The 14,683-nt window shown below is 42.5% G+C and overlaps 1 protein-coding gene across 2 annotated transcripts in view; it reads right to left on the bottom strand.

Annotated features, from left to right (window-relative positions):
- The window catches only part of sntg1 (syntrophin, gamma 1), a 40,401-nt gene that overhangs the window by 16,411 nt on the left and 9,307 nt on the right, over positions 1–14,683 (bottom strand). The window contains exons 2-12 of one of the 2 annotated variants that reach the window (XM_005721456.1): positions 12,411–12,730; positions 11,710–11,759; positions 8,996–9,130; positions 6,970–7,026; positions 6,725–6,782; positions 6,593–6,636; positions 6,213–6,254; positions 5,741–5,867; positions 5,109–5,191; positions 4,689–4,819; positions 639–768 (exon numbers count right to left, since the gene is read on the bottom strand). In XM_005721456.1, coding sequence (XP_005721513.1) covers positions 639–768; positions 4,689–4,819; positions 5,109–5,191; positions 5,741–5,867; positions 6,213–6,254; positions 6,593–6,636; positions 6,725–6,782; positions 6,970–7,026; positions 8,996–9,130; positions 11,710–11,736 — 834 coding nt within the window. In that variant the 5' untranslated portion in view covers positions 11,737–11,759; positions 12,411–12,730. The remainder of the gene's footprint in view (positions 1–638; positions 769–4,688; positions 4,820–5,108; positions 5,192–5,740; positions 5,868–6,212; positions 6,255–6,592; positions 6,637–6,724; positions 6,783–6,969; positions 7,027–8,995; positions 9,131–11,709; positions 11,760–12,410; positions 12,731–14,683) is intronic. The other variant, XM_005721457.1, reaches the window with a different exon arrangement.

Genomic DNA, 14,683 nt, shown 5'->3' with positions numbered 1-14,683 from the left:
TGATTTTTACTGCTGCTCAGTCGGTCCCGTGTTTTTATCTATCTAGTAATTCCCAAAAAATACCAGAAGTTTCTACATGGAAATGAATGAAAATAAACCAAAATACAAAATGTTAAATTTATCAATTTTTCATATATGAGCAATGATGTGCAGCAATGGAGCTTGTTAAGCAGTATTGGTATTTCAGACCCTTGCTGAGCATGACCACTCATCTGAAAACACATAAACAGGTTTTCCACAAAGCTGAAGTAGAGCTTGGAAAATTTTATTCACAATAAGAGAAAGAATACAACGCAGTCGTTTCTCTGTTTCTTTCTGCCTTGTGGTTTCATTTTAATGCAATATTTTTGGATGAATTATAGATAATATGAGTGCATACTGGCAGCTGGAAGGAATAAGTGTAGTACAGCGAGGCTGCTGTTATTGTGACTTCGAGCACTCAGGAATAAAATTTAACTTTATTCGTAGTGAGAAGGCCCACTAGTACGTGTCTACGGCCCTTAATGTTGTGACATTCAGAAAGGAACTGTTAGATAATCCACAAACTGCAAGCGTGTTGCATGAACACCCAAACCAATTTCCTGCTGGTTTACATGTGGGACCACGAGAGCTAACAACTGTTATTGCTTCTTACTCACATTGTGCTTGGTGAGGCTGGAAATGTTGCTTGCAATTGCCTGAAGCCAGTCCAAGCATTCTTCTGCTGTGGGAAACTGTATAAGTCCACTGCAAACACCATCCACTGCTATGACCTGGAAAGCATTTTTCCTGAAAGAGTAAAAGAAACACAAGCCAAAGATCAGGGGAGGATTTCAAATATTTTACACATTCATATTTAGTTTCTGTTTTTATTTTAAAAGGGGATTAGAGACAGTTCATTGCATCCCAGCATTGGAAACTCTTCCTCTGGGATTCCTGTGATAACAAACTAAGCAAAACTGACTGTGGTGAAAAATGCTGCTGTTTAATAACTTGAAAAACTGAGCGTCCAATTTTCCAAGATTAATTAATTTAGCAACGTAAGCTAAGTGCAAGCTCACTAATTAGTTACTTTGCTTGTTTAGGCGATCCACATGCATAATATGAAAACAGATTTGGGGGAATTTATATTTCTTTCTCTCTTTTAATTTTTTTGAATACTGCACTACTTTTGGAACAGGCTGGTCAGGTGATGAAAAACCTCAAAATATTAAATGTTCACTTCTTTTTTTAATATAATCCAAAAGCTGTGCCTGCAATATGAAAAATAAATGCAAAAACATATTCAGCAATATGCAGTTATTGAGATAAATCAGAATCAGAATCAGAATCAGAATGGGGTTTATTGCCAAATGTTGAGCAGGTTTACAACATTTGGAAATTGCTGCGGTGCTTCAGTGCAAACATGGTGTCATAAATAACACTTAAATAGACATGGAAAAAATAAAAGTAGGGTAAGAATTAAGAGTGCTACGTTGAAAGATATATACATGAGTGCAGGTGGTGATCAGTGCCAAACATGGAATGATACAGTGAACACAGCGTAGGGTCATGTGTTAGTGGCGGGGACAGTCATATGGTTATTGTTCATGTGTCCAACAGCAGAGGGGAAGAAACTGTTCTTATGGCGAGAGGTTCTGGTGCGGATGGACCGGAGCCTCCTGCCTGAGGGGAGCAGATCAAACAGACTGTGTCCAGGGTGAGAAGGGTCAGCTGAGATCCGAGCTGCACGCCGCAATGTCCTGGAGGTGTACAGGTCCTGCAAAGATGGGAGTCTGCAGCCAATCACCTTCTCAGCAGAGCGCACAACACGCTGCAGTCTCTGTTTGTCCCGGATAGTGGCTCCAGCGTACCACACGGTGATGGAGGAGGTGAGGATGGACTCGATGATTGCGGTGTAGAACTGCATCATCGTCCGTGTTGGCAGGTTGAATTTCTTCAGCTGCCTCAGGAAGTACATCCTCTGCTGGGCTTTCTTGATGACGGAGGTGATGGTGGGCTCCCACTTCAGGTCCTGGGTGATGGTGGTACCCAGGAAGCGGAATGAGTCCACAGAGGTGATGGGGGTGTCAGTCAGGATGATGGGGGGGAGTGGGGCTGTGTGCTTCCTGAAGTCCACAATAATCTCCACTGTCTTCTGGGCATTCAGCACCAGGTTGTTGTGGCTGCACCAGGACACCAGACGTTCAACCTCCCTTCTGTAGGCAGACTCGTCCCCGTCCGAGATGAGTCCAATAATGGTGGTGTCATCTGCAAACTTGATTAGCTTGACAGACTGGTGGGTGGAGGTGCAGCAGTTGGTGTACAGGGAGAAGAGCAGAGGAGAAAGAACACAGCCCTGAGGGGAGCCGGTGCTGATGGTCCGGGAGTCCGAGACATTCTTTCCCAGCCTCACATGCTGCTTCCTGTCCGTCAGGAAGTCAGTGATCCACCGGCAGATGGGATCAGGCACATTCATCTGGGAAAGCTTGCCTCGGAGATGAGACAGAACAGTTACATATGTGATCTGCCCAGATTCCAGGTTTAAATGCATTTATTGGCAGCTGCATGGCGTCATATGCCATGTTCTGTTTCTGGTTTGTGTTCACACAGTTAGTTTTTTTTTAAAGGGAACCTGCAGGAGTAAATATAAAGAGATGCAGACAGTGAAGCTGCTCATACTTATGAAATGCCATCTAATGGTAGAGGATTGTTAGTCTCTGTGTGTTATACAAATCTTTCTAGAAACACATATTAAGTCCTCTGCTAGTTCAATAAGGAGAGATCGTTTGGACGATTTAAAGATATTTATTGAGAAAGAGAAATGAATGAATTTATTCTGTGATAAGACTCGGAATGAGATCCCATTGGTGAGAGGATTTAAGAGTGGACCTCCCAATGTCTGGTGGTGAAGATGAAGATGAAGGTTGGATGGAGGTCTGAGTGACTCAGGTGAGGTGGAGATGGGGAGGAGGTTGGTTGCACAAATGAGAGCCTGAAAGGAAGAATGACAGAGAAAACAGACTTAAATCATATAGAGTAGAGGCTGATTGGCTCAAAGAAGGTGATGTTGGCATTGAGTTTGATAGTGTGTGAAAGTGGCAGTGATGTAATGAACAGACTGGCAGCCTAGGAAAGCGGCTCGGTTCACTCTGGCACAGCTGGCTGCCGGCAGAGCCGGCGGGCACGCCACTGCAGCCCCCTCTGGCTTCTGCTCCGTGGCTACTGGGTGACCCCTCATCTGGGGCTCTCCTCAGCTCTTCTCAGAAGGGTGGCACGAATGTCCCTCCGGTGGTCCGACTTGGGCTCTCTCACTCTGGGGCCTCTGGATGTCTGGAGGCTGGATCTCCTCCATGCCTGCTTCATGCCCTGGGGGACAGGGTTATGGGCCTCTACATCCTCTAGCAGACCATTACACAGGGAAACCTTTTGAATACAAGTGTGCTGATCCACACAGGTGTGCACACGGGTGTTCACTGTTCATAGACATAAACTACACCTTTATTGGCTGCTATTTCCAAGCACATTATGCACTGTCAATCCTGCTTGCTACACAACAACATTCAATATTTAGTATTTACTGCTGTTTACACTTAGCTAGATTAACGTGATGGTGTTGTGTTTAGTATGTTGCTCTGTTTTTTTTTTGTGCTTGTTTTCTCTTCTTTTTCTCTCAACAGGTGAGAGGAGATCTTCTTTTCTTCTTTCTCTTTTTAAGTGCCCTTTCTCACTGTCCCTCTTCCCTTCTGTTTTTCTTTTCCTTCCTCTTTCTTTCTCCCTTTCCTATCCCTCAGTCATGTCTGTCCCGTCTGTAACAACTGAAAATAAAATAAAATAAACAATAACAACAAAGGTTGATCAAATGGACCAATACGGCAATACATTGGGTATCCTTGTTGGTCTTCAGACAACAATTCTGACGGCTAAAGAACCAAATGGGACAGGGAAAAAAAAAAATTTAAAAAGCAGGCTGCTCAGTGATTACAGATCTTCCTTATTGAAGTTATATATATAGAGCTTTTCTGCTCTAGCTGAGCACTTAATACAAGCTTTGGGTGCACACAATCTGGGGTTCAGTATCTTCCACAAGAGTACTTTAAGGTGTATTTAACAGCAGCCAGGGAATTGATCCACCAACCTTCCGACTGGTAGATGATCTGTTCTACCTCCTGAGTCACAGGTGGCACCGGGTGTTTCCTACAGGGACTGTATGATTGTGGGAGTTCATGCTAATACTGCAGGGTTTTACTTTACACTGTAAAGCACCATCAGACAGCTGTTGTGAACTGGAACTACAAATACAGTGTATGTACTACTGTGTATATAAAATCGTTTCTTTTGCTTTGTGTTAAACTTCACTATCATGTCCCTTTTCTGTTCCAGACAGGCGTCAGGCAACGAACTATTGGCTTTTTGGTTCAGTTACTATAATCCTTTTCTCTGCGTATCCAAAGAGTTGCCCAAACTGACACGAGCAGAGGAACATAAATCTGGCTTTACTCACTAACCCAACCAAATCACGAGACACCAGTGAGGCATAAGTTGAAGTGTTAACCCAGCCAAATACTGATCGTGTGTTTAATGGTACACTCTACACAGTCTATTTATAGATGGAGCATTGCAGTGTGCTCTATTTGAAAATCCCCAAGCATTTAAAATGTAAGAGATCTCTGCACTAACATCTTAAGAAGAAAGAAACTGACACTTCAGCACGAAGTCCCAGAGCTCACCTGGAAACGTCAGAGCCGGGGATATACTGTGACAAGCGTGAGTGTAGCAGAGGAATAAGGCGCAGGTCCACCCATCTCTTCTCCCAGCGAAGCCCTGGGGACGTGGGCCAGGACGAGCAGGACAGGGTGTCCTGCAGAAGTGTGAAACCGAAGTTAGAAGAGATGGCCCCTTCCCACCTCCAGCATTTGAAGCTGTTCCCATGTCAAAGAGCCCGAGTCCTGCTGCAACTATACGGTTGTTGCGGATGCACGGACAGATTAAAGTGATTTGCCGTCCTCAAAAGATAAAGATAGAACATCCTAGCTTTCAGCAAGCAGTGACAGTTGCATGGAAACAACTTTCTGGCATCTGCTGCTGCGTAGTTACAAAAGAACAGCTACTAAATCAGCCAATCAAAAGAAAGGCTAATGAAAAAGTACCGTGTTGTTAGGATGGTAGTTCAAGTGCAGGCCACTATCACACAGAGGAGAGGAGGTCCCACTACTCTGGTCACTGGGGATGCCTGCAGCATACAGGAAAACAACAATAAACCCACAGCTACACCCCCGTCTATTTCAAGGTTTCTAGCAGCAATGAATCACAGCCATCATCTAAAGCGTGTTACTTTGTTCTGCTGCTCAAGTCGGCTCCAGCTCTCTGCCAATTTGTATTCCGTTGACTGGCTGGATGGCCAGTCAACCTGCCCTATATACGCAAATGAAAGGATTTCATGAAGCGCTTTCATGTCTCACAATAAAGCTCTGACATACGAGAGCAATCAATCCCGAGATTTTGTTAATTACTGCAGTTTAGTCTTTAGCATCTTTTCTGAAGCTTGAGATGGGTTTACTCCTCAAAGCAGCATCTTTACTCAGTGCTTAACAAGACAGGAAGTCCAAAATAAATGGAGCAGGAGCTGGGCGTATTTTTCTTTATTTCTCTCAAGTCGACTCAAATTTATTGTTTCCAGGGCGACCAATTCTAGACAGGAAAAAAACCCCACCAGCTATAAATACTCTTGGCCAATTATTTTCCACAGCGGTAATAGTGATTATGTACTTAGACCTAATACCGGGGTGAATGAGAGGGTTCTCACATGTACAGTCCTCACAAAGGGGCAGTTTCAAAAAGGCTGGAGTCTTCTTTAAGAAAGAGACCGTGAGAGTCACTTCTTCACCAGCATTTCTTAAAACCTGGACCTGGAAAGCAGAAAAACAAACAAACCTTGGGAATATTTTTTTTTTTGGTCTTCTTTACAGAAGCTGTAAACTGTGAGGTTTTTCTCGCTGAATGCTTGCTGTGATGAAACATGGTGTGGCAAAGCCTCGCTAAGAATGGAAATCCAAGATAAGGGATTTACAGAGTGCAACTTTTATGCTCCTTACTCACACATATTGCTTACAGATGAATTTAGGCAGGAATGAAAGAGAAAAAAAAATGGCTTTACATGTCAGAAAGATACAAATCATGAAGTGAGACAAGATAAGCTGTTGAAAGAGTTGTTGCAGCGGTGAGAAACTATGAGATATGAGCTGACAGCTTACCACTTCCTCGTGGCGATAGCTCCTGACATTTATTCCATTTATCTGGAAACAACAATAACACGGTTAGCCTAAATGATACTGCTGGCATCATATCACTGTAGCTTTATCTTCAAAATGATTAATGGGGCCAGCATAATAATTGTTATGACATCTGCGGCAAAAACTGTTGCCATGTGGGAGATTTTCTTTAATCGATTTATTTATTTATTTTGGCTGAAAGAGATGCAACAAATTAAAGACCTTTATTAGCCTATAGGGACGCATAATTACGCCACACAGTTTTATGGACATGTGGCGCATGAATTATTAAAGAACGAGGAAACGTGTTAGCTCGCGGTGTGGGATGAGATGTGTAAACGCGCATTAATGCGGCGTGTTACCTGAAGGATGCCGTCTCCGATGAAAAGCAGCCCAGACAGTTCAGCTGGAAAGAGAACAGTCGCTTTAACGCAAACAAACAAGAGGAGGGGGAAAATGACGGGAAGTGGGGAGAAAAAACCCTGACGTTATACCTTTCTGCTCCTTTGATATTTTTGATATCACAACAGGGATTTTGTGCTCTGCTCCACCCTAGAGAGAGAAATCAAAAAGAATTGGATTACGAAGGTATCACAAATGGAGAACAAGACTCTTGAGATCAACATCCTTGGCTGACACAGTTGTTGCACATTGACAAGGAAATAATCAATGCCACTTGTTCAGACTTAATTCTAGGAGCTTGGGAGGAGCGGCCCTAATCTGCTGGGATCTAAATTACCTTGATGCTCAGACCGAACCCTCCAATCGTCTGTCTCCTGATCGTTACAGTCCTCTCCTGCAGTTAGAAAGACGAGTTTAGACTGCAGGACATGATTTCAAGCTGTGGAAATGTGGAATTAAAACGATCTAACTCCTGAAGCTTTTCTTTAACTGTTTTAATGATTACAACATTTTTTAATACAAAACAGGAAGGTGGTTTATTGATTTCAGCATAAGTTTGAGCATTTTACAAATATTTGCCTTCTTTTGGTACTTTTTGTTGTATTGGGTGTGTTTTCTTTTCTCAGATGTAGTTTTTGGATTTTCTTTTACAGTGCCTTACTGGCCACTTTAGTAGGTACACCGGTTCAACTCTTCGTGAATGCAAATATCTAATCAGCCAATCACATGGCAGCAACTCAGTGTCTTTAAGGATGCAGAAATAGTCAAGACGAGCTGCTGAAGTGCAAAATGAGCATCAGAATGCAGGAGAAAAAGGTGATTTTGAAGTAGTCTTGATGTAGTGTGGTTGTTTGTGCTCAGAAACATGTTTCAGAAACTGCTGATCTACTGGGATTTTCAAACACAGCCATCTCTAGGGTTTACAGAATCGTCAGAAAAAAGTAAAAATATCCAGTGAGTACTGGGTGAAAATGCCAGGTCTGAGGAGAATGGACAGACTGCTTCCAGCAGATGGAAAGGCAAATATCAGCTAGTTACAATCAAGAACATTGAAAGACGTGGACTACAGCAGCATAAGACAACACCAGGTGATATTCCTGTCAGCTACGAGCAGGAAACCGAGGATACAGTTCATGTTCTTAGCGGGCAGGAGATTGGAAAAGGTTGCCTGGTCTAATGAGTCTCAATTTCTGCTGCAACATTCAGATGGCAGGGACAGAATCTGGCAGAAACATCATGAAAGCGTGGATCCATCCTGACCTGTGTAAACATTTCAGACTGCTAGTGGTGGTGTAATAGTGTGAGGGATATTTTCTGTGTTTTTAAACACCACAGTCTACCTGAACACTGCCACACAGAAGACCACATCCATCCCTTTATGACCACAGTGTACCCATCTTCTAGTGGCTGCTTCCAGCAGGATAACGCAGCATGTCACAAAGCTCAAGTCAGACTGACAGACAATAAGTTCACTGCAGTCAAATGGCCCCCACAGTCTCAGTAGAGCACCTCTGGGTTGTGCTGAACAGGAGAGTCACATCGTGGATGTGCAGCCAACAAACCCGCCGCAACTGTGTGACGCTGTCGTGTCAACATGGTCCAAAAGATGATCTCTGAGGCAATGTTTCCAGCACCTTATTCAATCGATGCCATGAGAATTTAAAGAAGTGTAGGTGAAGGTGTACCTACTAACGTCACCAGTGAGTGTATTTTATGTTTTGCAACAACTTTTGAAGTTAAAAGTTGTCTTGGGTGGGCTCTGATACATTTTTCAATGACAGTCAGGTTTGTATGGCATCGAATATGAACACTCTGTTGCTCAAGGTGCATGCATGCAGCGTATTCAGCAATTTCTTAAATGAAATGTAAAATTCAATCCAAATATTCAACTGAACTTGGTCACCAGCACTTGGACTGATACGTTGCAGTTGTATTTGCATACCGGTGCCTTTGCCCTTTTCGCTGATTATTAATGATGTTTCACAGGACACAAACCTCCATTTGTCATTTGAGGATTTTTATCCAGGAAAATGTTATTGAATGAATAATTCCATTTTGGGAAAGGTCACGGTCTCGGGTCTCGCTGAATATTTTTTTTCGCACAAGAAATCCGCGCAATAATTAATGTGAAGGAAAAGTTGTCAGGGGTGATGACAAGTGAGAGCTAAATGTTAAACTCAGTAGGTGAATTATTATTTAATGACTACACTTGATTTATGAGGAATAGATTCACTCATGTAGGCTTTCCATTAACACAGACACTGAGCTGTGTTCTCAGCACTTTTGTGTTGTAACCTTCATTACCCCGCGCTGCTGTATACGTTACTGATTTCAGCGTCTGTAATTATGACTGGGTTACTTACGCTCGAATAGAAAGGCTCTCCTGACACACAGATGACATCTTGCTCTTGAATGGTCAGAATATCTTTGGCCAAGTGTAGTCGAATATTAAACGGCTCCTCATTACCTTCTTGCATCAAATAAATCCCAGTCTTTGTCTGTGAACAGTCAGAAAGATAAAATCATTCATCATCCCTCCATGACTAAATTAACTGGCCATGAAATGAAATGTCATTAAGAATACTTGCTGCAGAATGAACATGGAAATTAGGAAACAGGGTTTTGGTGTCTATTATTTTCTTCTTTTTTTTAAATTACTCTTCTTGTTAAGGCTAATGTCGGACCAAATAACCACAATAGCAGCTCTGAGTAATAAACAACCAATTTGGATAACAAAATATACAAGAAAACAATTGATATATGGCTTATAAGCCGCATTCTGCGAGTCCAAATAACACTTTTGTACCCTCTGTTCCACGCTGAGACACAGAAACCCAAATTATATCATCACATTGTATTATTATATCAAATGGTGACAAATTAAGAAGCTGTGAAATTCAGTGGCTCAAATCAAATCGACCTCTGCATTTGAATCTCCCTGCTTTCCACGAGCGAGTGTGAGAGCGGCGTGTGTGTTTCCAGTGAACCGTTTAAAACACGCTAATCTGCATGCATTTGCATTCTGCGTATCCTTCCTCATCCCCAGCTAATTGTGATGCCTGTCCTGTCCTTGACTTAAAAAGGTCTACATGAAAGGAGCACCTTCACCTGACAAGACTGCTAATAGAAGAAAGCCACCAGTGTCAGCATCCTTGTCGCCCAGGATACGCCACTCATCGGTTCACAAGACAGGCTGGTTGCATGACTGCTATTCTCAGACAGAGAGACAGCGAGAGTATCTCTCAAAATTGCGGGTCGAACTTGAATCAAAGTCAGTTTGCGGAGCATATTATCTTTCACCCTAAATGAGGAACGTGAAGAGCCAAGCCCTCGCCTGCAGCTGCAGCGTGAGAAATGAAATGAGGGAGCCATTAATTCACGTTATTTGAGGTAATGCGTGTCTGTGTGAAAGTCATTAGCCAAGCGAAATGAGGGTAGTAGTGTTTGTATATTAGCCGGGTCAGACAGCATCTCAGGTGACTGAGCATTATTTGACCCGCTGCAGTGCTTGTATTGTACATAATGAACCTCATCCTTTATCCTATTTTATAATTCACTATAATTCACACCAACCTCCGAAACACCCCACCATTATCAGCTGTAGTCTGCTGGCGTGCATGTGGCAAACTATGAGGGAATCTTCTTTTAATCAAGGACCATCACAGCGAACGCCAAACGAGATTAATTTTTTTTTTAAAGGAAAATAAATTTTTCTGATGTTTCCTATCAAGAGGACCTGCAGTGAACTTTGTTGCATTTTGAAAAAAGACGGTCGAGGAGCAAAAACGGACAACCAGCTTGTCAACATCGCGTGCCTCACATCTCAGCATCTCCCAGCTGTGAGATGCGATGCAAGGCAGAGATGCGAGGAAGCTGCCCAAAGAGAAATCCTCGGTTCCTCGGGTCAGTCTTTAGCAGCATCAGTTACTTGTGATGTGCTGCAAAACTGTCAACCCCAGCTGGTACGAGTGCCCAAAGAGCCTCTTCTCTAACATAAAAAAGAGGTCTTTATTCGTTTCGATGCACACTTTGATCAACATGGCTGCTCTGTAACAGCAGAATCACTGTTAATGATTTAGTTATCATTGAACATTCCTTTTAATCTTCTAAGTCAGTGTTGCTGGGGTGGGTTTTTTTGTTATGATTTCTGAGCTATTTATTTACTTGCAGCACCATCTGCACAATGATGCACCATACAGCAGCGTCAGATTGCAAATTCAAAAAATAGATAAATAAAAAGCTGTGGCTTTGATGATCTGTATATTTTACATTTCCTCATTCATCCATTAAGCGAGTGAAAAAAGCTGCGACTCTGTGACGCCAACACATTTAGCAAGTAATCAGCCTGTATATTCTGAACTGTCAAGATTGATCACCCTCCCATGAGTGTGTATTGTGTTGCATCACAACTGCAACTTTGTTCTGTCATAGGCGCTGCAAGAAAAAACTTGCAGCATGTATACATCATTCCAGCATATAAAAGACTTCAGCACAGGGTACACCTGTGTTTCCTCACTCTTACTCATCCAGAAGCCTCCACTCTCCGTGCATTTTCCAGGTCAGGGAAGGAGAGAGGATGCAAGTAAGCAGAAGTTAGCATGATGAAAAGCACAGAGGGTTTCGGTGTGCCTTTGTGCCGGCATGTTACATGGCTAGCCTCGGTAATTTATGATAGCTGGGTGATAAATGAAGCGGCTATGGTCTCTGCTTGAGAAACGCTATCAGAGAGTAAATCAGCTGCAGATCCATCATCACCACCACCTTCCCTTGTTGCTCAGGATGTCAGATAAGATGAGCTCATAAAGTGAAAGCTAAAAGACATTAAGTGGTGTGTTTTGTTGTGTAGCTTTACTTGTTTTTTTTGTGGGGGGGAGTTTGCAGTTGACAGATTAAAGGGGGATAAAGGGGGCCCAGTGAGACTGCACATGCACAAACTGCACTGTATGTGCCCCGCTGCTGTTGTAGCCACAGGCCCTCAGATACCTTGCATGCTTTAACACTGTTTCCAAGTGCCTGAAAATGCCTCGCCGCTTTCTATAATCTTGCTCAATTGTTACATTGATTAAATTCTACCAACCTCTTCATTTGAAGTCTTGAAATCCATGTGCTACTATGCAGTGAGGGATACTGCAATAGAGAAAAACAAGACTGAGTTAGTCGGAGGAGACAAATGCTTAAAGACACGACTGGCCTGCTGAAGCAAAACCACAGAGCTGATTTAAACCAGCATTGTTAGCGGGATGCCTATTCTCATTATAGTCTCATACAAAACACAGACAAAGGAGAGAAATGTTTTTTTCATCGAAACGTGCCTCTTCTAAGCGACAAGAACGAAAGAAAATCCTCACTGAGCAATGTCAGGAGACAACCGGAGACCATTAAGGGTTAATGAATAATTTATTACAAAGGTGAGAGCCCAGGTATCCTAATAAATGTTTCAATATCGAATCCAGCACTCCCAGAAATGAACCGTGTTACTGGTGGAAGCAGAAGACTGTGGAAAGTGCTACTACAAAACTACTACAGATTATGTGTTTAGAAAGTAAAAGTGCGCTCTGCCCAAAATAACATGCACGCATTTTTAAATTATCTGACTGCTTCCATACAGACGCAAGTAGTCTTTGAGTAATGTTGTGAGAAAGCCGCATTTACATAAACCGGTTCCACTCAGTTATAATCAGACATGACTGCCACTTGACTCGACAAAACGAGCGCAGAGCAAAAATGGCTCATACTTGAATTATAGAACCTGTGCTGCAGAGGGAGTCGGAGACTTACCTCAGCAGAAAGGCCCCCAGCTCTTTGTACGTTCAGCCCTAGCCATCGAGCAGTGAGTTGATCCCCGATCTGAGTCGTAGCAGAGGGCCTTCCCGGATCATGGCTGTCAGACTTGGGTGGTGGGGGAGCAATGCTGTCACCTCTCCTGCTACTCTGTAAGTGCTGCAGGATTATTCCCAGAGGAGCCGGTGCTGGAGAGCAAAAAGAGGCTATCGTGAAGTGAGGTTTCTCTCCTCGAGGTCCCTTATCGGTGGTCGTGCTGCAGTAACAGGAGGAGGATGTGGCTATGGTATCATCCTGATCCTAGAACCACTCGAGAGCTGAAACAAACAAAGAAAAGAAAAGAAAATGCAAGTCTTCAAGTAATGCTCTGAAACAAGGCTGACTGTTGATTACATGCTTCCGGCTACAACTCAAAAGATGTAATCTTAATACAGACAAGTGTGTTTTCACTGCAAATGCTGCGTTTATGTGGGATGTTGAATCAGAAGCAAATTCACAGCTTTTTTTTTTTTAAATAACCACCTGGTTAAAAAAAACAAACAAAAAAAAGCAGAGATGCAAACACAAACTCACAACTGTGAATCTCGTTTCTCAGTCTAAGATGAAGGATGCACTCAAACACCCCACTGTCGATTCATGAACGCAAATGCCGAAATGCAATTAACTCATATTCTTCGCCTTTCTTGTGTTTTTCGTATGCTAAGCACACATGACTATCTCAACACGTTTATTAACTTCCAATTGCTCATCCTTGAGAAACCCTCCTCGTTAGTATGTATTTTTGGCTCGTTGCCACCCTTTTGTTGAGTTGCGGCGTTGCTACTTTGATCATTGTTCCGCGCGATTAAAAGAACTCACAGTATATGCATTTGAGGCCACATTTCATGCATAAATCACTGACTTCTTATTATACTGTAAAAGTAGACTTAGTGAAACTTGCAAATGTTTGTTAATCACTGGAGAACAGAGAAAGGAACAAGAGCGCGAGCACCTTTAAGGAATATGGGCTGAATCGAAACAGAAGAAATTTTCAGAAAACTCTCAAATACTAATGTTATGTCAGAATCAGCGCAAGAACTCAATATAGCTGTGTGATATCATTATTCTTTTAAAAAATGATCAGTCTCAACAGATCTCCAGCTGCTGATTCAAGCTGTTGGACAGAAGTATTGGGCCTCACCTCTTACTTAAGTCTGGGAAAGAACGGATCATATTAAAAGGCTTAACATAATCGAGCGTGGTAGTGTAGGACGCCACCAGTGCAACAAATGAGTCTGAGAAATCTTCTTCTCTCCTAGATGGTCAGCTATCAACTTTAAGAGGTTTTATTGCCAAGTGGAAGAGTTTAGATAAGCACCTCAGCAGACCATGTAATGTCACAGAGCAGGGTCGCTGGTTTTGGGTCCCAAAAACCTCCTCTGACATTAACAGCAGAACAAAAACTGTGCGCTGGGAGCTTCGTGGGATGGGTTTCAATGGATGAGCAGCTCCTACGGGTGCAGCGTGGATCTTTTAGTCAGTGTCTTTTAAACTTTCTTTCTCATGCTGTGTTGCATTTTGGAAACTTGAATGTTGAACTCTTTAAAATGAATAATGTCTGTTTAGTGTTGATTCTTTTTTACTATAGCTTAGCTACACAGTTTTCTTTCACCTTTCATTGTGATGATGTGAGAATGTTTTTCTGTTACATGAGTGGACACACAAACAGGTAAAGGCAAAGTAATCCTGAAGAAACAATCATTTACTGAGTATCTACTGAGCAAGATGCTTTATTATCTGAGGCGGCGTGAAAACAGTAGCTGATAATTAAAATAAGTAGCGGATCATTATGATCTAATTATTAGCTAATGACTCACCGATATCTCCTCGCTTGGTCTTTAGAAAATAAGCAAGTATTTGTTTCCCTTAGAAAGTGTTTCCAACACAGAACAATCAATACACCTAAAATAGATTAAATACCAGCTAACACAGTGTAATAAAGCCCACAGTGACAGTTTCAGTATTTGTTTTCTGTTGAATGTGATTCAAAAAGGTGTTGATTTAACCTCTCCCAGGAGAGAGGAAAAGTCCTCACACAAAGTCTGAACTGGTGACGACTGGTTTCCAGCATTAAGCACCTTAATGCTGGAATGAGCTGCAACACAGCTTGAAGCTGTGAAGACGTTCATTTCTCTGGGTAGCTGTAAAACTTTACTGGCCCATATTTCTCATACATTGTGTGTGTGTGTGTGTGTGTGTGTGTGTGTGTGTGTGTGTGTGTGTGTGTGTGT

This window comes from Pundamilia nyererei, unplaced genomic scaffold (genome assembly GCF_000239375.1).
Source record: "Pundamilia nyererei isolate P.nyererei 1_Seehausen unplaced genomic scaffold, PunNye1.0 scaffold00004, whole genome shotgun sequence".
Classification (NCBI taxonomy): Eukaryota; Metazoa; Chordata; class Actinopteri; order Cichliformes; family Cichlidae; genus Pundamilia; species Pundamilia nyererei.
Note: the sequence above shows the minus strand (reverse complement) of the source record. Positions and strands in the feature narration are given on the sequence as shown.